This window comes from Protopterus annectens, chromosome 3.part1 (assembly GCF_019279795.1).
Source record: "Protopterus annectens isolate FY-2018-M chromosome 3.part1, PAN1.0, whole genome shotgun sequence".
NCBI classification, from domain to species: Eukaryota; Metazoa; Chordata; order Ceratodontiformes; family Protopteridae; genus Protopterus; species Protopterus annectens.
In genome coordinates, this window is record NC_056732.1 from 202,678,840 (window position 1) to 202,703,492 (window position 24,653).

At 39.1% G+C, this 24,653-nt stretch overlaps 1 protein-coding gene across 1 annotated transcript in view; it reads left to right on the forward strand.

The window, feature by feature from the left end:
* Positions 1-24,653, forward strand: part of CCNY (cyclin Y) — a 1,275,181-nt gene that overhangs the window by 415,695 nt on the left and 834,833 nt on the right. Inside the window, exon 2 of the mRNA XM_044066715.1 lies at positions 8,030-8,104. Coding sequence (XP_043922650.1) covers positions 8,030-8,104 — 75 coding nt within the window. The remainder of the gene's footprint in view (positions 1-8,029; positions 8,105-24,653) is intronic.

Consider the following 24,653-nt stretch of genomic DNA (forward strand, 5'->3'; position numbering starts at 1 on the left):
TACATTTCAGAATACTAACTTGTAAGCCATAGACACGCACACTTACAACACCAATCACTAACTTTTTCCAGAACTTAAAAACTACGAACATACCCTCTTAACAGAAACAGGACGATATAAAACTAAACTAGGTGGATGGCTACTATAGACACAGACACACGCACACACACATGCACTTATATTCAGAAAATGCATTCAAACCGATATCCTACCAACTTTTCTCTTTAAGCGCAATATTTCAAATCTGTTCCAGTTTTTTAGCCACTGTCTCCCCATTATTTTTGGCCTTGTAAAGATTTCTTGTGGTAAGGGATTGGCGGTATGTGTTCCCCATTTTGTGAAATCAACTTGTGTAAGTCTCAGTACTGTGTCTTTTTTATACCTTCTGCTTGACATTATTCTGAGCTGCACTGTTGTGGTTGTTGCTTCCTTTCCTACATCAAGTGTATTACTACTCAGGGTATTATTTTGCCATCCTTCCCTTTATTGTTAATTGTAAACCATGGTGGTTTAGGTCTTGGTCTTGCTCCTTGTGAACCGTTTTATATGACTGTTGTAATGCTTGGTCTGCATTCATTTATTTTGATTGCTGTCAGTTGTTGGAGTTTGTTAGACAAGTGCTAGTGTTTATATGCATCTTTCTCTTCATTTAGTAGTAGTTGGCCCTTCTTTTACATCCGTATTCCTGTTATCATTTAAATATTTTAAATGTTAGTGTTCTATTGTCTTCTCTACTGTTCTTATTATAGGAGTATAACTTGTTTGGGTGGATTACACTATTAGGGAATTGTGCTTGACATGATTTGGTCTGTTAGGTTAATGGGGATAGGGAAATCCCTGCAAGCCATACCCAGCCATTCTGTTTTACCGTTTGTTATATTTATTTGGTTGCATGGTTTAAAACTGTTTTTGTTTTATTCTTTTGCTTGGTTGTGGTGTTCTGCAGCATAAAATGTATTCCGTATGAGTGAATAAATTCCAAATACTTAATTTTTTTTTCTTAAGTCCGCTTTTTTATATAGATTTCCCATCACTGATGCTTGCAGTAGGTGTTGTCAAAAACAAAATATACGTTTGTTTTGTTTCTTTCCAGCATCTCCCTGCCAGTCTCAGTAGCTGTGCATATCTACTAGTAGCTGATCTGTTTTGACTTCAGTCCAGTTCCAGTTTCAGATAATCATGCCCTTTTCCGTTATCTGTTTTGTCTAATATGAGCGTAGCAGTTACTTATGTTTTTCTGGAATTTCCTATCCACATTTCACAAGTGCAGAGTGATTGTGTAATATTGTTTAAAAGCTGCAAATAAAATCTTCATATTCCATTCTCTGCAGGAAGACTAAATTGTGAGGAAACCACTGTGTATGTTATTTTCGCAGGGTAAGCACTTGAAGCTTACTGTGAAGTTTTCATTGTGTATACTGATATGTTTATCAGGTGCTGCAGACTGGATTCCAGTGTTTCATTTTCAAGAAACTTGCAATGTGGGCTGCACTGCAGCTATACTACAGTATAGTACTTGGGTGATGGAATGCATTTATCAGAATTTTGTGGTTATAGCTTTGTTACCTTTATTTGTTATCATAATAGAAAATCCCTGACACAATTGTTTTGGTATAAGAAATTTGTGACTAATGGAGTAGGTTTAGTTAGTGCACACCTTTCCTTGTATTCCATAACAGTTTGTGCTTGGGGCTTAACAGTGTTTGAAGCCCCAACTATTCTGAATGCTTGGAAATTCGCCACAGTCTTGCAAGAGTACAAAATGTTTGAGTATAGAAAACTGTAAAATAACAGATTCAGGTAGACAGTTCTGGGCACCACAGTGTTTTATATATCAACTTTTGACATACTTTTTATTTTATTTATTTATTTATTTTACATTTGTTAACTGGGGGTGTCTGACTGAGCCGAAAAGGCTCTTTTTCAGCAGAGGCCCGGGGAGAAAAGCTCCACAAATAAAAATTAGATACATTTAGTTATTTAGACATGATCAGTATACACACAAATGACAAAAGACATGTTTTTACAGTAGTATGCGGCACATCAACAGTTGCAGCGGAGAGAACAAATAAAAAAAATATTAATTTAAAAATAAAAGTAATTAATAGATTTGTGGTGTACAGCTGAAATTTGGAACATAGGTAGAATACATACATAGTACACAGGTACAGTACATACATTGTAGATTAACCAGTGTTTGTGAGTAAGATTAAAAACTATTATCAAGTACTCTAGATTTAGTATGTATACCTTATCCGCTTTCACTAGCCTGGGGAGCAATCATGGCACTGCCAACTTTGCTTGAGATGTTGCCTGATGAGGTCTTTATAGGAGGCTTTGGATGATGTGTTTTGAATACTAGTGGGGACAGAATTCCATTTTTTAGCCACTGAACTACTATATAGCATATCTCCAAAGCTATTGTGGCTGTTGGTGACTTCTAGTAGTAGTTTGCTTGATGATGTAAGAGGCCTTTTGGCTGAGTGATGTACTAGGTTTTTGAGGGCAAGACACTTATTGGGGAGATAATAGATAGAGTGACAGAGGCAGAGCTGATTGTAGGTTAGTAGGTTGGGTAGTTCAAGCCAGTGGAGCTGTCTCAAAGCAGTACAGTGTAGAGTTCTATATGAGCAGTTTGCAGCAAAGCGAGCAATTCTGTTATAGCAGGCTTCCATTTTGCTTAGTTCAGTTTTTATTGAGATTAGTCAGAATGGGAGATGCATAGAGTAGGGTGGATAGAAGTTGGGAGCGAGCAATGGTTGATCTTGTGTTGTTGGTAATAAATGGATTGATACGGTAGAGTGATCCCAGTTTGGCATGTACTTTTTTAATAGTTATGTTGAGATGATTATCAAATTTTAGGTGGGAGTCTATGGTTATTCCCAATAGCTTAGCCTGTGCCACTGGAGCGATTGGAGTAGCATTTGTGGAGTAGATAGTGAATTGACTGTTGTCAGTGTTTTTGTTAGAACTGGTTATAATCATAAGCTGAGTTTTCTTTGGATTGAGAATAAGTTGAGCTTTGGTAAGGTAGTTTTCAACATCAGAGAATGCTAGTTGAGTTGTTTGCAGGAGAGTGGGAATGTTTTGTGCAGCACAGATTAAGGTAGTGTCATCTGTATACTGAATGATAGATGCATGCTGTGTGGAGGTATGGAGGTAATTTGTGAAGATTGTGAATAGTAGTGGTCCTAAGATAGAACCCTTTGGGACTCCTATAGTTATGGGCAGCTGAGGAGAGAGAGAATTTTCCCATTTCACAGCTTGGTACATGTCAGTTAAGTAGCTTTGGAACCAGGTAAGAGTGGAATTTGATAGGTGATATTGGTTTAGTTTGTTTAGCAGGATTTGGTGCGAGAGTGTGTCAAATGCTTTGGACATATCCAAAAAAAAAGTTGACACCTGTAGGCCTTCATTTTTGAGACAGTTTACTGTGTCTGTGAAGCAGAGGAGGGCTGTAGTGGTACTACGGGCAGGTCTGAAACCATGCTGAGTAGGTGACAGGATGTTGCTGTCTAGGAGATAGTTTAGCATCTGGGTATGGATGCATTTTTCTAGGATTTTGGCTAGGGGGGAGAGTAAAGCAATGGGTCTGTAGTTATTAAGTTCAGTGGAGGTCCCGCCTTTATGTATGGGTGTAACATAGGATATTTTCCAGAGTTTGGGCACATAGTTTTCAACAATTGATCTGTTTATGAGAGTGGAGACTGGGATAGCAATAGGATCTGCTGTGAGTTTCAAGAAATAGCTAGGGAGTAGGTCAACTGCTTTTGATGAGGTTTTTAGTTTGGAGAGCATGCTTTTGATTGAAGTGGTGGAAACTGTTTTGAGGGTAAAGCTTGTACTAGTGTTATTTGTGTTGGAGGGGGATAGTGAGGAAGGAACTGCCCTGTGATACTAAGGATAGAATTGAGTTCACAAAGTGAGAGTTGAATTGTGTTTCGATGGGAATTTTAGTTTCAGGGGTGGTTGGTTTGGGGGTAGCCTTTTGGGTGGATTTTAGTAGCTGGTTTACATTTTTCCAAAATTTTGGGGGGGTGTGTTGGTAATTAGTTTGTAATGTTGTGCAGTAGGATTTTTTGTCCAGCCTAATGCATTTTTTTGCACGGTTGCGCAGTTCTTGGTACTTAGTTAGGCTTTGTGTTTCTGTGTTTTTTTAATAGTAAAGCCAGGCAGTGTCTCTGGACTTGAGGATTTGTTTGGTTTCTTTACTGAGCCAGGGGTATGTAGAGGTTCTAACCTTGATTTTGCGCAATGGAGCGACAGTGTCTAGGTGTTGTAGAAATGTTTTGTTGAAATATGCTACAGCCTGGTCAAGTGGGAGGGTTTTTAGGGGAGTCCAGTCACAGTTACAGAGTAAAGTGTTGAGGACCTCAGGAGAGAATTTGTTTGTGTTTTCTAGTGGATATGTAGTTAGTGGTTTTGTATATGCTTGTTCTACTACGTATAAAGTATATTATGTTGTGGTCACGTAAGGTGTCTGGGAGACTGCCTGTGTGAGGGTACAATGTGGGGTTGTTAGTTAGGACCCAGTCAAGGATGGATTCTCTTTTAGATTTTTTTATCACATCTAGCTGGAATTTGGACTAGCTGCTGGTAGCCATGGAGATTTATTAGATTACTTGGTGGTTCTGATATACAGGTGAACCAATCTAGGTTGAAGTCCCCCAGAATAAGGGTTTCTTGTGAGTATGTGGAAGAACACCAGGAGAAGAAGTCTTCAAAGCTAGCCGGTATATTACCAGGTGAAATATAGATCACAATTGCGGTGATGACCTTTTTAGGGTGAAGTTGAAGTTGTGAGATAAGTATGTCCCAATTATTGGGGGAGGGGTAGGAGTTTGGTAATTGATGGATAGTTAAGTTGGACTTGTACAGTAAGGCAGTTCCACCCCCTTTACGAAGTGGTCTGTCTTGTCTAATGATATTGTAGCCGGTAGGGAGAACTTCTGAGTTAGCTATGTTTTATTTAGCCAGGTTTCTGTTAAAGCAACTATGTCTGGGGAGTAGTGTGCTATTGTGGCCTGGAGTTCAGGTATTTTATTTTTGATGCTTCTAATATTAATATTTAGCATTAAGGTTGGTTTTGGTGCTGTTGTTAATTTGCCCAGGGATGAAGAAAGTGGGGGTGTTATGTTCTGACATTTGTGTTGGAGCAGTTTGTGTTGGACAGTATGGGTTTGGGCCTGGGTTGGGGTGGATATCCCCACTTATGGTGAGCCTGGTGTTAAAATGGTGATACAGATGTTGGAGTTTGGTGAGGAGTGTGAGAAAGTATTGTGTTTTTTTGGAGTAGGAATGAGAGCATATGAGTTGAGTTCTGAATTGGTCCGTTATGTAGTTCTTGAACAATTGTGGGCAGATATTATTATAATGTGTGGTGTCTGTATATGAGAGTGTATAATGTAGTGTTGTGCTACTGAGTTTAGGGATATTGCTAGAGTGATAACTTGTGGTGGTGTAAAGAATTATGAGAAGACAGACTAGACTTAGTTGCGTGATAGTCATGGTTACAAAGTTTAAGTTGGTTCTAGGTGGGAGGTCTGAATAGGAATTACAGGGTTGCACTATATGTGGATGAGGAAGTAGTGTGGGTGATGTAAAAAATGCCTAGTGGGAATGAGAGTGATTGGGAGTATTTTGTGTGGAGCAAGTTTGTGTGGTATAATGTGATATGACTTGAGGAGCTGTGATTGGTGGAGGTGATGTGAGGGTGAGCTGTGGGTGTGGCTATGATTATTATAAATGTAGAGGTAGTGGGGGCGGGAGGAAATAGGGGGCAGAGCAGGGGAGCGAATGGAGTGGGGCAGAGCCCACTAAGACAAGAGAAAAAAGTAAGTATTACTTTACAAATCTGAACACTTTAAACAAATTCCAGAGGTCTAATGGCTTACCAGCAAGCAGAATGTAATTGCTGAAGAGCACTTGTGTCCTGGTGGGAGACTAGAAATTTAAAGATAGCTCCATACTCAGCAGGATTCTAATATAGACTTAGTATTGGGGGAGGGAGATAGCAGAAGGGGTGTAAACCAGGTGAAATGTAAAGAAACCAGAGAAGCAATCAGTGGAAGTCAATGAAGGCCTCAGAGGGGGTAAGTAATAATTCAAACTACGTGTAAAGTGAAGGAGAGAAGAGACAGCAAAGTTTATTAAGGTTGGGAGTGTGTCTTCACATTGACTTGCTGATTAGTAACCAGCTTGTGCACAGATTAGAGTAGGGAGATACATTAGCATTGAAGGGGAATGTATAGAGATGCAAATAAACAGGTGGGCCTCCAAGTGATACAAACTAAGGCAGAAAGCACTGAGAGGGCTACTTGATGGTTAATTTAGTCACAGGGATCTGAATTAAATGTATGCTGTCTATTTAACAGTTAGGATTACTGTACTAGCTGGGGCGGGGCACAAGGCTACAACAGTCAGTTTTATTAGCAAGCTGAGAACTACTAAGAAATACTGCTGATGTAATAACTTCACTCTCAAAAAACATACAAGTAGAATGCGTGGGTGGACTGACCCTGCTCTTGAGGCTCAAAATGTATATCCTTGTTTAGTTTGCAGTACTGATTCCTTCTTATACTGTATGGGTGGAGTGGTAGCCGCAGACTGCAGATTTGCTTGAGTGTGCTCCTGCTGTTGAGGCTCAAGATGTATATCCTTGTTTAGTTTGCAGTACCTATTCCTTCTTATACTGTATGGGTGGAGTAGTAGCCGCAGACTGCAGATTTGCTTGAGTGCGCTCCTGCTCTTGAGGCTCAAAATGTATATCCTTGTTTAGTTTTGCAGTACTGATTTCTTCTTATACTGTATGGGTGGAGTGGTAACTGAAGACTGCAGATTTGCTTGAGTGTGCTCCTGCTCTTGAGGCTCAAAATGTACATCCTTGTGTAGTTTGCAGTACTGATTCCTTCTTATACTGTATGGGTGGAGTAGTAGCCACTGACTGCAGAGTTGCTTGAGTGTGCTCAGCAAGCAGAATGTAATTGCTGAAGAGCACTTGTGTCCTGGTGGGAGACTAGAAATTTAAAGATGTACGAACAGTACCAACAATACTTGACAAATTTTTTGATTTTTATAGTCTTGTTTTTTTTTTTTTTACTGATTGATGACCTGGGCTTTTTTCCTGTACTGCTGTTGCTGTTCTAGTTTTCAAAATTTGAATTATACATGGAATGTTGAGATCTCTTTTAATATCAGAACTGTACTGTTCTGACAGCAAGATACTTATTAAATAGTTGTTTTGCTATTTTATTGTTACCATTGACATAATAATATTGAAGTACTTCGAAGTGAGTCTTTACAAAGAAAAGAAAACTGTTATTGACTTTTCTTCACTAAGTGGCAGTATTTTTTAGTGCAGCTCTTGATTTTATTGCTAAGTGATTTAGAAACTTTTTCATGACTTAGTAAGTACACAGGGGAGTAGGGCTTAGTGAATCATATTTTCCTTTGTCAGTGGCTACAGTGTAAAATTTGGTTTTTGGATTAAGAGCCAAGGTTATCATATTTCCTTAGAGTTACTTACTACCTACCTGTTTGTTTTATTTAAAATCTGGCTGCTGAAGCATTTTAAAATTGTCTGTAGGAAGTTAATTCCACTCATAAGCAGATCTGGACTATCATGTTGGTACAGGTGTGCATATCCATAGGTAACACCGCCTGTCTTGAGTGAAGGTTTGACCATGATTGCTGCATCTGTTATTTGGTCATATGCTGACAGCCCCCCAGGGTTATGTGTACCATGGCCAAGCAGCACCTCCAAGAATATTACCATGTGTAATAGGACTTTTGACTGTTCCCCAGACTCATTCTGCACTGTTCTTACTCATTTCCCTAACAAGTCATGTGGTTGATATTAAACATAATCTCAGAAATAGCTGTCTCTTTACCTGCAAAACACATGTGCGCGAGTCTTGTTTCAGGAGTTGAATGTATATTTTTAATTATCATGTTCTTTTTTTTTTCTTGGTCAGGATGTTTACTTAAGGTTTTGGACTATGCCTAATAGCAGTTTTTTTTTTTTCATTAGACTGGAATATGGAATTTAATCCTTCTGATCATCCCAGAGCAAGCACAATGTTTCTTAGCAAATCTCAAACAGATGGTAAGTTCTTGTGTTTGTTTAATTTCCATAATTTTACCACTGTTAATCAGTAATTGTCTAAATTGAGAATAGCTGCATTTTAACGAGTATTTGGGAGTAATAATTGCTGCTATGTCTTAAAGCTACTCACCTTTGATTTTTTCTCTTAAATAAAATCTGGTATCTGATCAGCACTGAATCTTGCCTCTGTGGTTTAGTACTTGGAAACCTGCACAAGTGCTTATTTTATGTGTCCGGTTTTGCCTAAACATAGGACTGTGCCCACATAATGTACATGTCTTGGTTAATACAGATTCACCAGATTCATAAAGGCAGTAGAGTAAATGTGCCAGCTCACACGATTGAGATTTTCACCATTTGAATTATGGATGCCGTCTGTTTTACATAATTTATTTTATTTATTTATTTAACGTTTGTTTTCCTGGAAAGTCTGACTGGGACAGAACCCATTTTCAATGGAGGCCTGGAGAGAAATGTTCCAGTTATAGTACAAACATCTCCGAATTCAGTACCAACTACAAATCATTATGTTTGCAAAAGGTATCTTTTTACTGCAGGTCTTGGGTACATAGCCTAATTAGTAGCTCTGCTTATTAACAGTGCCACAGTGTAGACCATGGAGTGTTGCTGTGAGCCATTCTGTAGTCTGCTTGTACTCATAGGACTGTCATTACAATTGCTTGCCATAGAACCGTCTAAAAGCCTAATCTAGGCTGTATCCTGTAGCCCAGATGAGGATGCACTAATTAGACTGTTTTCATAATTGCTTACAATAAAACCCTCTTAAAAAGGGGGCTTGACTGTAGACCAATCTAAGTTAGTGTAGGTCTTAAGGTTTAGCAGTCCTTGTAAGTAATGCGTTCTAAATGCTCACAATTCTGAAAATGTTCACATCAGTGTTTTCCATATTTTTTCGGTATTGTATTATTCAATGCAGTGTCACTCTGCGTCTGTTCACTATTTAAGCACTGTTAATGCTAGTTGTGTCTAAATAATGTACTGAAGAGTCTGTAACGCCCACAAAAGGTTCGAGTTGCTTTCTAAATAATGCAAATAAACACTGTAACATCACTTTATTTACTGTCAGAGCTGATTCAGTGTTAATACTGTACCCGATGCATGTTAGCTTGTATCTTTGCTGCCTTAGATCTTGGGTCATGGCTGAAAAGGGTTCATGGACCACTCCACTTAACCAGTAAACAAATTAGTAAATAAAATTGCCTGAGATCCCTGCAGCACGTACTTGACTGATTTATGACTTTAGGGTGGTTGAGGTTTTTTAGAACCATAAGTTAACAAATAAATCGGTCTGCATAATTTCAAATGATGCAAACAGGGAAATAGCAACATAGTTTAGAATAGTGGGTAAAGGTACTGGATAGATAACTCTGGGTACAAAATAATTGGATGCCTACACTTAAGGAGAACACAAGCTTAATTACAGCATAGTGACGGTATAAAAGACTGGCCCACTGAAATATTGGTATTTTACTTATTTGATATGCAGATGTCAGGTGCTTGGAAAAGAGCCCCATGTATCAGAATGGATTGCCAGAATGAGAAAATACACTTCTGTTTGAAGAACGAATGTCTGATACCTGAGTGGGGACATTTAGAGACATGCACATCATCTGAAAGAAAACTACTCTGGGATTATCTTGCAAATAGTTTTCAACACTGGGGCTATTTTGAAGATGTTTTGAATGAATAAATATATATAGTGGTGTGATACATGTGATGTACATGTAATTATATTAGAAGACACAAGATTTTTGACAAATGAAGAAAGTTAACAAACGGAGAAACTGTAAAGAGGAAAGATAATCTGCAGTTTACAAAATAGATGTTCTGGAGTAGCCATAGTCTGTAGAAATACAGCAAAAGTATCAGATGTAACTTTAATAAAAATGGGAAGATTAACTTTGTAGATTTTAAAATGGAAAGAACAAGTATATAGAATTGTAATATATGCTTATACTAATTGTAAAGAGGGGGAAAGCTTATTTCATCAGATTTTAGACTAACTGTGATTTAAGAGGCAAGCGAAAAAAAGAAAGGAAGTGATATAAGAAAAATGTTAGATGTTATAAAATGTGGTAAATTAAAAATTTGCTCCAAAAATTCATGGACTTACAAAAGGGTTGTGTACAGGACTGAAACTGATTATTTTATAGTATCAGAAGGTTTAGTTATGGAAGAAGGGGGTAGTTAAAACAGCATTTTCTGACACTCTTGCAATGTGGCTAAGATAAAGGAAAACAAGGAATATATAAATACAGGCAAAAGAATAAAAAGGATAAACGAGAAAGCATTGAACGAAGAAGGAAAAAGATTAGTAATACAGTTATGGAAAGTTATTACTATGAGGAAATATTTTAAAAAAATCAGTCTGAATGGTGCATAATATTTAAGGAAAATATAAAAAAAATATTTCACAGTGGCAATTTGATGTGAGAAAAGTAGAGAAAGAAAAATATAAGAGAACATATAACGATGCATTGGAAGATATAGAACACAATGATTGAAAGTACTTTGACAAAAAAAAAGAATTATATTTAAGAAATCAAGAAAAAATACAACAATTGTTATATAAGCAAATATTTCTTACAAGGAAAAAGAGAAGAAGTATTGAGTTACTTAAGCAGATTAGTAAAGGAAGATGTAATGAGAAATAAAAATGTAAAAGGAGAAACAGAACTTGGGAAGGGATTGCGAATATTGTAGTACAATATGTACAGTAATGTTTAAACAAAAAAAAGATAGTGAAAAAACATGGAAAGTAAAAAAGTTAACAGAAAAAGAGAATAAAGAGTTGGAATATAAGATTTCTTTGGTACTTTTCTGTTAACGGGGCAACACTCAAAATGTGCTTTATATCAATAATTTCAATGTCACCATTAGGTCTATTATTCAAGTCTGTAGTACTCACCTGAACTGTAACATAATTTTTACCATTCTGTTCAAAAAACTTTACTTTATAAACGGATTGATTACAAATTGGAGCATTATCGTTGATGTCTAGATCAATTATTTGAACTACTGCTGTTCTAGTTCTTTGAGGTTCACCGCCATCTACTGCAGTCATTTGTAATGACATTTTACATGCCTTCTCGTAGTCTAGCTGCTTTACCAGTAAGATGTTTGCTCTGATCATTTCGTCATTCACATCTAAAACTTCCACTTCTATCAAGAACAATTGTAAGGGGTTTTCAATTAGAAGCTGGAAGTATAGCTTGCATTTAAGGTGTCTGTCCACAGATTTGCTCTCTGTCTAATCCCGTTCATTACCTTTCCATTAACAGAGCAAAACTGCCCCGATTTTTAATCAATCCATTTATAAACTGAAGCTTTTTGAACAGAATGGCAAAATAACTGTCGCTGAGGCATTCGATTTTGAGGATACAAACTATAATCAGATGGAAGTGCAAGCCAGAGACGGTGGAGGCTTGTCATCATTTTGTAAAGTATTTTTTTGAAATTATTGAATGTGAAGTTGTTCTATCTCGCCGTTTTGTTCTTACACGTGGGGTCGGAGCCCATCCCTCGGCTCCGAATCTGCCGCTTTTCAAGCTCAGACTTTCAGAGAAGCTCGAGACCCAGTGAATATCCCATGATGCCCTGCTATGAGTCCCCAGCAACGGATCAACAGCTCGTCAGGAGTTAGCTCGGGCCAGTGACTTTAATTTTCTATTATAGTTATCTTTCTCTTCAAAAAAATCCTTTGTGTATGTGTGTGTCTGTGTGTGTGTATATATATATATATATATATATATATATATAGTAGTGTGTTAAATAGTGTAGTGTTAGGATTATAGTTAGTTTAAATTGTTAGAACTTTTAAATAGTCCTTTTTTCCTCAGGCTTAGGCCTTTCTTTTGGGCGTGACAGGGCTCTGTCAGCCGGTGTGTGTGGGTGTTATACACATTAGAGTGGTAGTTTAGTTTATATCTTATAGTAGTATACTTTTAATAGTTAACCGAACTATTATTCATAATATGTAGATTGACTTATAGAGTGTTTATATATATATATATATATATATATATATATATATATATTTACTCATATTATACTTGTTTTTTGTACTAGTTATTATAGATTTAGACATGTCAGAAAAACAAAAGTCAGGGTTTAAAAGGTGTGTGTGTGGTCAGAAAATGTCTGTTACAGGCAACCACTCCACCTGCGTGTACTGTTTGGGCGCTGTACACTTACAAGAGGTGTGCTCTATCTGCCATTCCTTTATCGCCAGGGTCCTTCTGGAAAGATGTAGGAAATTGGTGGATAGAGGACTCCTGAAGCCTGAATTTCAGGCTTCTTTAGATAAGGCTGACACCTCTTCCAAGGCTTCGAAGGGGTCGAAGTCTTCCGAAGGATGCTTGGAGCCTAAGTCATCGGCTCCGAGTTCCTCAAGTATGGTCCGTGCATCGGCTCCACAGTCCTTGGAGCCGCGTATCGAGTCCTTACCTCGGGGTCCAGTTGTGGAACCGATGTTGGAGATCCCTCAGTCTCCAATCCTTCAATCGATTCCATCTTCCTCCACTTCGACCCGTCCCTCGACTCATTCTTCCAGGCTTTCCGATGTGGATCTGGACCGAGTGGTCAAGAGGCTTTTAGAGAACCTGGCCCTGGCCAAAATGCTTTCTGCTTCGAGCCATTCGGCTTCGAAGCCTGAAATCCCTCACATGGCTTCTCCACCTCCTCCTCCGAAGCCAATCGAGCGTTTGGAGCCAGGGCAGACAGAATCGATACTGGTCCCTTGGAGCCGAGGTTTGATCCTCCTTTCTCGGCTCCATCGACCTTGATCTCCTCTGACCCGACTGGGGAGACTCGGGGCCGACAGTCCCTCACAAGCTCCGGGGTGGAGAGTCTCTCACGAGCTCCGGGGTGGAGAGTCTAACCGATACCTCGGTTCCGACTATTCCACTTGGGGCTTCAGCGCAGGTGGCCTCGGCCCCGTCCTCTGGATTGGAGTGGGGGGTCTCGGTCCAGGGAGAGCTGCCGGTCTCTTTGGAGCCGACTGACTTCTCGGACCAGGATTCTGGTGCTTTCGATGCCATGAGGAAGGTCATGGCTGCCAAGACCACTACCTCCTCGGATCCGTCTTCCCCTTCCCCCAAGGGGCCTCGTTCTACCTCTACCCCGCAGATCCCCATGAAGCGTCGAGATCCAGGACCTCATGTATCCCCATTGGGTGGCCCCTCCTCCCTAGGCACTTCACCGGACGACCCCACCGATGAAGTTCCTAGGAAGAGATTGTGCAAGAGGAGACACTTGGATTCCCCTCAGGAATCTCTGACATCGAATACCGACTTGGAGGAATCAGAAGGGTCCCCACGATCCCCCTCAGAAGATGTCTCATTCGCAGACATATTGGAAATTTTAAGGCAGAGGGGTGATTGGCAGTCCTTTGCCCCTTCTGAGGACGAGTCAGTTCTCCTGAAGGCCTTCGGATCTCAGCCATCCACCTCCTGGGTTACGCCGCCCTTCGATGAGTTGATGGAGCTAGTTGCTCAAAGGGTGTGGGAGTCTCTTGACTCAGTGGAACCGGTCCCTCGGAGGCCCAATAAATTTATTACTTCCCCCACTGATAAGGTCTTTCTTACAAAAGGAGTCCCAGTTGATGCCATGGTGGTGGCGGCGGCCACCAAGAAAGAGATGTCGGAAACCTCTTCTGCTGTCCATCCTCCTAATAGAGATTCTAGGACGATGGACAGATATGGGAAACGCATATTTTGTTCTGCGGCATTTTCCATGACGTCGCTCAACTACCTGACATATTTTACCCGCCTTCAATGAGATCTCATAAAAGAGCTGGGAGATACTCTTCAGGGTAATACAGCTGATGCAGTTTCTGAAAAGGTGACTGCACAGCTCAACACCCTTAATTCGATAGTAAACTCATCCATGCGTCTCATTTCGTATGCTGCCGATGGATTGAATAGGGCTGCAGGCTCAGCGATAGCTCTTCGGAGGCAATCCTGAATGCACCTTTGCTCCTTTGTGGAAGCCTTTAAATCTTCATTTGTCAGTACCCCATTCGACGGGTCTGCCTTGTTCGGACCCAAAGTTAAGGAGACACTTACTAGGTGTGAACAGGAAGGGAAGACTCTGTCTGCTGTAGGGGTCCGTTTTTCCACTCCAACCAGACCGTACCCCAAAGGGCAATGAAGTGGGAAAATGTGGTTCCGAAAACCTCAAGGAGCTTTCCAAAACACACCTACTGATACCCTCTCTAGAGGCAGTGGAGGGGGCAGAAATGGAAGACGCTGTCCAAACGGCAGAGGCGGTCCCAAAACCAGGGCGACAGTGATCAGTTCTCTGGTAAGCCCTGTCAGCGTTCCTGAAAGGAAGCCCGGCTGTCCTACTCTGGAGGCAGTCGAGGGTCGCTTGGCTTTATACCCAAACACCTGGCTAAACATTGCAATGGATTCCTGGGTAAAAAGTGTCATTGCCAGAGGTTATTACATTCCCTTTTTAAAAACCCCACCTATATGTACAAAGATCCCAGACGTACCACCCAGTCAGAGAAAACTAGCAGCCGTAGAAATCCAAAAGCTGCTGGACAAAAGAGTCATCCAGCCAGTCCCGGCGGACCAAGAGGATCCGGAACTTACTCAAGGTTCTTTTTAGTTCCAAAGAAAACAGGGGACTAGAGGCCCATACTAGACCTCAGCAAACTCAACACCTTCGTCAAGAAGGAAAAGTTCCGGATGGTCACGCTGCAGTCGATTCTCCTGTTCCTAGCAACGGGTGATTGGATGTGCTCTATAGATCTCAAGGATGCTTACTACCACATCAAAATGGACAGATCATCCAGAGATCACCTGCATTTCCGGCTGGGGGCCAGTCATTATCAATTCAGAGCCCTGCCCTTTGGTCTCACCACAGCCCCCATGGTGTTCACCAAATGTATGGCAGTGGTCACGGCTCACCTGAGACGGTTGGGATTCCGGTTGTTTCCATATCTGGATGACCGGCTCCTCACCGCCACCTCCAGGCATCAACTAATTCAAGCAAGAGACTTCACCATAGACCTTTGTTCTCAGTTGGGCATAACCCTAAATTTCAAAAAATCTGCACTATCACCCTCGGAGCATATTACATTTATAGGAGCAGAACTGGACACCATCGATGTAAGGATCAGGTTGCCCCAATCAAGAATCATAATTCTCAAAAAACAGTTATCCAGTCTCCTAGCCCGCAACAAAGCTCCAGCATCCCAGATACTACAGCTTTTAGGCACAATGGCAGCCACATTGATAGCAGTTCCGTTAGGCTGCATGCACATGCGAATTTCCAGTGCTTACTTTTCGCACAATGGTCTTACCAACAACTACCCATGTCACACGAGATCCGGTTAACCAGTCTTTGCAAGAAAGATCTCAGTTGGTGGTTGAACAGTGACCAAGTGACAATCAGACGTAACTTCGTTCTTCCCCAACCCACAGCCACAGTGACCACGGATGCTTCCCTGATAGGGTGGGGGGGGTTATTTCAGGGAAAGACGGTCCAAGTCACTTGGTCATTCATGGAAACGCACTTGCATATAAATGTCCTAGAGCTGAGAGCGGTGTTCCTAGCTTTGCAACACTTTCATGACTCTCTTCCTCCGGGCACAATTGCTATCCAGACGGACAACATGTTGGTCATCTGGTACATCAACAAACAAGGGGGAACCAGATCGTATCCTTTATGCCAGGAGGCCCTAAGGATCTGGCAATGGGCTGTGTCCACCAGACGCTTTCTGATAGCAACACACATCCTGGGGTCATCCAACGTGATAGCGGACAAGCTAAGCAGAGCCATGCTGTTGCCTCACGAGTGGTCTCTCAAACAACAAGTGGCGGAAAACATTTTCCTCAGATGGGGCCAGCCTTGCTGCGACCTATTTGCGTCTCCGATGAATGCCAAATGCAGCAGCTACTTTGCCCTTTATCCCCCACCGGGGAATGAACCGAGGGATGCGCTCGTACAAGATTGGCCCCCGGGTCTTCTATATGCCGTTACGCCAATACCTCTAATTCCCAAATTCAAGCAGAAAGCCAAAAGTCTGGGAAGGACTGTGATTTTAATAGCCCCGTCTTGGCCTCAGCAGATTTGGTTTCCCTTCCTGCGGAAGTATCAAGTGGCAGAACCGTGGATCCTGGACCCAGTGCCGGATCTTCTGACTCATTCGTCGGGAGTTCTCCACCACTCCCTCACATCCCTGAAACTGACAGCTTGGCTGCTCCGATTCCCACATTAGCCAGGTCACATAAGTTGTCTTCTGTGGTCCAACATATTATAGTTTCATCTCATAAGCTATCTACCAGGAAACTATATAACAGCAAATGGAAACGATTTGTTCACTGGGCTTCTCAACATGACACTGACCCTTATGTAGCGCCTATCCATACCATCTTAGAATTCTTGTCATCATTGTTCCATGATGGCGCGGCTGCTGCTGCCACCATTTGAGTTCAATTGGCTGCTATCTCAAACTTTCATGTGGGCTTCAACGGCTCTAACATCATGTCGCATAGGCTTTGTAAAGCATTCTTAAAAGGAACCTACCATCTCAGGCCACCTATTAGGCATCCTGTCTACCCATGGAATTTGAATCTGGTTTTATCCCAGCTGATGCTCGCTCCCTTTGAACCTGCTTCATCTTGTCATGTAAAGTTTTTGTCTTGGAAAACACTATTCCTGGTAGCCTTGTCCGTCAAACCCCCATATTTGATTTTTCACCCTGATAGAGTGTCCCTCAGAACTAATCCTACCTTTCTTCCCAAGATCTCTTCGGAAAGTAACTTAAATCAATCCATTGAGCTCCCAACCTTCTTCAGACACCATACCAACAAACTAGAATATATGTTACACAAGCTTGATGTACATAGACAACTGAGGTTCTATCTGGATAGAACGAAGGATCTCAGACAATCGGACCAACTCTTCGTGTCTTATGCAGACAAAAAAGGTTGCTCAGTATCCAAAATCACTCTATCCAAGTGGCTCTCTGATTGCATCAGATTCATTTATACTTCCACTAATCAGCCATTAGAAATCAACATCAAAGCCCATTCTACACGACCTGTTTCTACATCATTAGCTCATGCAGCTCACTTGCCTTTAGATACCATCTGTGCAGCTGCCACGTGGTCAAAACCTCACACGTTTATCACTCATTGCAAAGTGGATAAGACCTCCAGGGACAGGGCTACGTTTGGTTCCACTGTGCTCAGGAATGTTCTCCCGTGAGCCACCCAGGATTAGAGTGCTTGGGACGCTACCCACGTGTAAGAACAAAACGGCGAGATAGAACAACTTCACATAAAGAAGTTATGTCCTTATCATAACGTTCCATGTGAGTTGTTCATTTGGCTTTTTTGTTCTTACATTCCCGCCCACCTTCCCCCTCCAGTTGAGTGAGATGGTTACCTTGGTCGTTTGGTTCAGCTGTCAGTCTGTTTATACATTCCTGCTCTTCTTCTATCCTTCTACTCTTGGAGTTACCTGAGTAGGTAGACTTTATAGTCATATTCTGTCGGTAGGCTGTCTTGGTTGCAGCATACTAGATCTGGGGACTCATAGCAGGGCATCATGGGATATTCACTGGGTCTCGAGCTTCTCTGAGAGTCTGAGCTTGACAAGCGGCTGATTCGGAGCCGAGGGATTGGCTCCGACCCCACGTGTAAGAACAAAAAGGCGAGATGAACAACTCACATGGAACGTTATGGTAAGGACATAACTTCTTTTTTTTCAGTGTTGCCCTGTTAACGGTCATTTACGTTTGTTGTTAATCTTAACAAGTGTTTGTAAAATGTATAGTTTACAACTTTTTTTTTTAATATTATTCATGTAATTATTTCACACACACCTGTCAATATTAATATGAAAAATACATGGTTTCACAGTACATTCGCAGCTCACCAACCACATTTCAACTGTTGTGAACGAGGTGAAAAAAATGCTGTTGCCCTCTTAACGGAAAAGTACCATTTCTTTAAATAAGCTAGATAATATGAAATGTATAAAAAATTAGGGGACTGGCAAAACATTTTTTTAAGATTTTGATTGAATGTTTAAATGAAGGTTTTATGTATAAAGAATTATGTAGTGGAATACTTAAATTCATATGAAAGAAGGAAGATAGACAACTAAAAAATGGAGACTGATAGTATTGAATAATAATGATTATAAGATCTTTATGAAAATAACACAAATGAGATGTCAAACTAAAATGGAAAATATTATGGAAGATAGCATATGTAGTATGAAGGAGAAATATTGTCAAGAATTATTAATGATAGAGAAAATGTGGATGATGTTATGAACAGAAAATAAGAAGCGAAAATCGTGATAGGAGACCTTAATAAGGCATTGACACAATTGGACATGAAATCTCATGGCTAATAATGAAAGAATAGAATATAATTGAGAAAGTTGGGAAGTTATGTATGTCAGCATATAGTAATAATAATGTAAAAATACTTGTAAATGGTTGGTTAATCCAAGAGGTACATATGTGACTAGTGTAAGACAGGGATGTCCAGTGAGTTGTATACTCTTTGCATTAGTTATAAATTACAAAATGAAGGAGGTGGGTTTATAACACGTGAAGGGTTAAGCATTCCAGTTCTGTTAACATATGCAGATGACATTTTAACAATTGCAAAAACAAAATTTGGATAAAAGAAGTAATAATTTGCACAGATGAGTGTTTAGAGATTGCAGGGATGACTTTAAATAAATAGAAAAGTAAAGATTTAGATGATGTAGTAAAGCTCTGGGGCTATATATTTTACAATGAATGACATTTCTGTGTTGAGTATAAAATTTGGGAATAAAGATATAAGTAGAAGTCAGTAAGAAAACAAAGACGTAAGTAGAAGTCAGTAAGAAAACAAAAGAATTAAAGCAAACCTATCTTTTCTGGAGGACATATAAACTATGATTCATAAAAAGGTTTATTTGATAAATTCAGTACTGATGGGAAAACAGCACACTTAGCAAGTGTATTTATATTGCCAATAGTATTAGAAAATTAATTATTGCATATAATTTTTTTGTTCATCTATATGGTGTTCTAGATTAAACCCAATAAAAAGAGGAGTTGACCTGCAACAATTTAGATTTGTTAAGAGGAAGATCATGCCTCCTCAGTCTTGTGAACATCTTTGAAGCGATAGTGCAGGTAACAGATAATGATCATACTGTTAACACTGCCTACATGGATCTGTCAAAAAACATTTGATACCATACATGTAACGCAATCTAAAACCTTAAAAATAGATCCTTATGTGGTAGGATGGACTGCAAGTTAGATCGCAGACAGAATGCATGTTGTCAGGGTTGATGATGTCTCCTTAGTTAAGGAAAATGTCACAAGTGGCAGTCTTCAATAGTCTGTGTATGTGAACATTGTTTGCATTATCTTTTACATTGCCTTTTGGACAAGTATCCACAGATTTGTCATTTTGAGTTATAATATTGCTGTTTCATCCTTTAGCCTTAAATGTTTTTGTTTAGAACTCTGACTTGTGTGACTGTATCAAATAGGAGTGTTTCACCTGCTGGTCTCAATCAGCATTCACTTGTCCTTATGGAGTCTTATTGCCCCATCAGTTTTTCTGAAATTGTATACACCTATAAATGTAGAATCAGTATGTTCTGTATCTCTTCATTATAAAGACATTTTCCCCTAGTGTTTGGGCTGGCTTTGCAATTTTATTAAGTCAAAGTGCAAAGAGCTGCAGATATTTTTGATATTTTCTTTTTTTTTTGTCAACATCTTTATTACATTGACACAGTTATATATACAATAATAGAAAAGAAAAATATATTTTTTTTATTTTTCCTGCAGTTTACATAGTTTACATTTTACCAATTTTTATTCACTCCAGCATTGCATAAATTGCTCAGTTCCTGCCTACCCATAAATTTCACTCCTCAACTTGAACACCATTCTGCTTGTATTGTTCCCGCAAATGCCATTTCTTTCTATGTAATTTGTTCCTTTTCTAATGATCCCACTTCCAGTTCTTTATCCCCTTTATAATAATCAGTACTTCAGTTATAGCTGGTTTAGACTGATTTCCATTTTCTAGTAATAGTTTTTTGGTAGCAAATAGCATTGAACTTGATTAGACCTTACTGTGTCTGGCAGTTGAGGTACTATATCCCAGCTCAGAAGAATAATTTTCTTAGTTACAACCATTTGATGCTCAACATTTCTGACAAAGTATTCTGTGGGGCATTTTTAAAATCTGCCAACTTGTTGCATTTCCAAAAGACATATTCATAATTATCGCTTTCCTTCCCATCACACCTCTAGCATTTGGTATCTGTTTGAGGAAAAACTTGTCTGAAGTAAGCTGGGGTACAAAAATACCTGTAGAAATACTTCCAAGCAAAAATCCTACACTTTCTAGACTGTATTGTATTCTTGCGAGCAATACAGATGTCAATTTTTCCTATGTATAGCACCTTTCTGTTTTCTCTCCCCAATCTTTTCTAATCTCATCTGATTGATTCTTATAGTTATCATGCAATATTTCATAATATCAACAACCAAACATAATGCTGTGCACATAGGTTCTGCACGGCCAGAAAATACCATATGAAAAAAACAGCCAGCAGTTATAATGATTCGAGGTATAGAACACGTAGCACCAAATAAGGTACTAAATAAAAACTTTATTAGACAGACCGGTTTCGGCAAGAAAATGCCTTCTTCAGTGTGGAATAAATGGACATCCATTTATTGGTGCTACGTGTTCTATACCTCAAATCATTATAACTGCTGGCTAACTGTTTTTTTCATATTTCATAATACCCCACTAATTATTCCTTTTTTATCAGCAACTTCTCTTCTAGACTCTACTAAAAACACTACCTGGGCTGGACTTTCATTCAACAATCTCCTGTCCCTTTCTCTTTGTTTATACTGTGTTATCAGTCTCTATCCTGAAATCCAAACTTATGCTAGGCCTCATCCCACTCTTTTACCTTTCTCTCTCTAATTATTTGCCATGAAAACCTTGTATTTTTGTTGACTTTCTCTTGTAAATTACAACCCCTGCTTGCCTACTTTTTATACCCCTTCTTGCAGCCATTCCTATTGGTTAAAGCTCCTTTATCCATTCCCATGTTGGCTTTGTTCTTAGAATACTTTATGCTATTTTATGAATGTAATATTGTGGCTACTATTCTCTTTAAGGACCCACATCCAAAATCGTACTCTCTCCTTATTTCTTGAACTCTCTGCCACCCTCGCCCCCAATTAGTGATGTTTTCTTGATCCACTTTTAATATTTTATTCATTTGGTGCCTTTTATTTAAAACTGTTAACTTTTATTGTAAAGAGCTTGTTGACATGCCCAAGTCTTCAGAAAGTCACAGTGGCATGATGTCAGCTTATCATTGTTAAATGCAGTTCATCCATCAATTTGCCCGCTGAAGCACTGGGTGTATTCATATAATATACTTGGAACTTCCTGCACTGTCTGAATATGGATGGTATCTCTGGATACCATTCTGTGTACATTATTTGCTTTGAGAGTAAATGCATTCTTTTAAATGTAGGCCACAGTTATAGTAAAATGTTAGTAATTAATGGTGATATTTTTGCTCAGCAATTATTATTTTAATTTGTTTATAATACTTACTTTGGAATGCAGTACTTTTATTCCTGCTGTACTATTTCCTATGTGATACTTTCACTCTAATTACCAGTAGTGTAATTCAGCAAATTAATATGTATATGTAGAGCATCTGTTTCTTTGCCCCTCAGACATCCAAAAGCATAACAAGAATTTGGTCACAGGTAAGAGGAACTCCCTCTTCTTTATGGCCGATGATTACCCTCTTCTCCCCAAAATGGTCTTAATTCTCCATTCATTTAAATTAAAGTTCTAGTGCTCTAGTAGTTTTTATGATTTGATGTATCCATGTTATATTATATTATATTATATTATATTATATTATATTATATTATATTATATTATATTATATACCTTTCAGAGATAAAGCATAGAAGGTATGGGAAACTACCAATACCCAACAATACTTTCAAAACTATGGAACCTGGAAAACAAAGTAATAAAGAGTGATAAAGAAGATTATTAGACCCAACATCAAGTTCGACACACACAAAAAGGTCCAAAATAGCTTTGGCACTCCAGCAGTAATCAGACCAACTCCATTACTTAATGAACAAAGCTTTACTACTGCATGTAATATTAACACACACTTCGTCCATACCCAGTGTGTCTTCTTACAGACAAATCTGCTTAGGCACAATGCAGTACTTCCTGTCAAAACTCTGTGTCTTTTAGCCTTGAATCACTTTCCAATGACCTCATTAAAAGAGTGTTCAAACAACAAAGTTGACTGCTCTGGCTTCTGATATCCTTCCATCTGCTTAGCTAAAATAGCAGAAAAATGCATATCCTGTGTCTTTACTAATCAGTATGTTGATTATAGAAAATGTGTATCCTACTTGTGAAAACAATCCTGTATTTTAATCCATAAAGGAGGAAATCCTAATTATGTCTCCAACTGCAAACCTGCAGCCATCTTATCACCCCCTAAGATCCTAGAAAAGTGGCATATCAACAAAAAAATGCATTACCTTAATAAAAGCAGTTTGCTGTCAACTACCCAATACTGTTTTAGATCTAGACATTGTACAGACACAGCACTAGTGGCATTTATCAGCACAGTTAATCACTGGAGAATTAATTGTAAGTTGTAAAATCCCTATTCTTTTCCCCGTCAGAGGCCACCAGTGCAGTTTATAACCTCGTGTAAATAACAAAAGTAACATTATAGAAATCTTGGCTGTATGTAGATTTAAAAGGGTGCTCTATAGTAGCTGAAGAAAGTTGGTATTACAGAATTAACTTATGTCTTCTAAACAGCAAGTTATTTTAGTAACATATCTGTTGTTAACTGAAATTGCAAATCCCAAGTTAGACTTGCATGCTCCAAAGGCTTATAATAAGCCCTCACTTAAGTATGCTTCTTTACCTTCAGACAAAAAAAAAAAAACAAATGTTATCATCCGAGTTGGTTTGTATTAAATATTCTGGTTAAAGCTACATGGACAAATGGTGCTCATTTTCTAACATAAATACTTTAGTTTATAAAAATGACTACAGTTAAACAACAAGCTGCACCTAAAACATGCTTATGGAATGTGATAACGCTGAACTTTTAACTGCTAGAAATGTAAAATCTGCTTTCTGCCATCATGATGTTATAAAATTTGTTAGCATAATATTGTGGTAGTGGGAAAAGGAATGAAATGTTTTTCAGACTCATGTAGCATGATTGCATTACTTAGATACCACTATGTGTGCAAGCATAAACAACAAGGAAAAATTAAATATATGTGCATTGTGACAAAAAGAATTACCCAAATAACATGTAGAATATAAACCTTTTTAGACAAAGTGTTTCACTCAGTAGCTGTAGTACCTAACTTAAAACATGATGTGATATTTGGACAGTAATTTGAAGAGTGATGGAATATATGAGGATTCAAACAGCTATATTACCAGAAATGCATAACTCCAGTAAAGAAAAGGGTGTAGTTGTAGATGTCACAAAAAAGAACCAAAATTTGGCTCTAGGTAGAGGAGCTAGATAAATCTGTACCAACTCTTGACAAAAAACTCCAGTTGTTAAAGTAATAAAAAAACCTCAGTGTAGACTCTGAGAAGGAAGGGTCAATAATTAAGAATACAATTAAAGGAGAAACACATCCACAGACTCAAAAAAAGTGTTTATTTCATCATAGTTTGGTGTTTCCTACATTTTAACACCATTCCGGGACTATTTACATGTTTTTAAATAATTTTATATGTAATTTCTGAGTCTAACCACGTGGGGTCTAGCATTTTAAAGTGATCCTGTTTGTTTAGTCTGCCTCTAGGTATCCCACGATACACTGCTTGTCTGTAAAAAAATTACATCACGCAGGCTTCTTTCTTCCTAAAGCTCCTGCCACTGCATTGATTTTACATGCAAACACTGCTGTGTTTCAGTTATAAGTAACATTTCATGCCATTCAGTGACTACTTAAAGCACAAATAGTGCAAATGCCACAGAACAGACTCTTACTGTGCTTTTTACTGCTGCTTCTTTTTTAGAATGGCTAAATTGCAGTTTTTTCTGAAGCCTGAATTGTACTACTTTGACTCATTGCCCATCCCCCATTCACATCTAACTCAAAGTGCTAAGGGTAATTTGAGCTGTTACCAGCTGTGATTCAGAGCTCACAGCAGGAGACTTAACTCATGTACTGTTTCCTTGATTTAGCCTTTATTTTCTGTATGGGTAGAGGAAGGACCAGGGAGCTGTGACATCACAGCTTGGATGGGTTTTTAGGACAGTCGTGGTGATGTCAGTTTGGGGAGGAAATTGGCAAGAAAACTACCTGTATTCATTGGCCTTGATGACATTAATGAAATGGAGACTGCAGCAAGCTTTTCCAGGGCAGGATAAAGGTTTTTTGAAAGTAAAACCACCACAGTACAGTAAGGTACTGTTCTAGTGGAGAGAA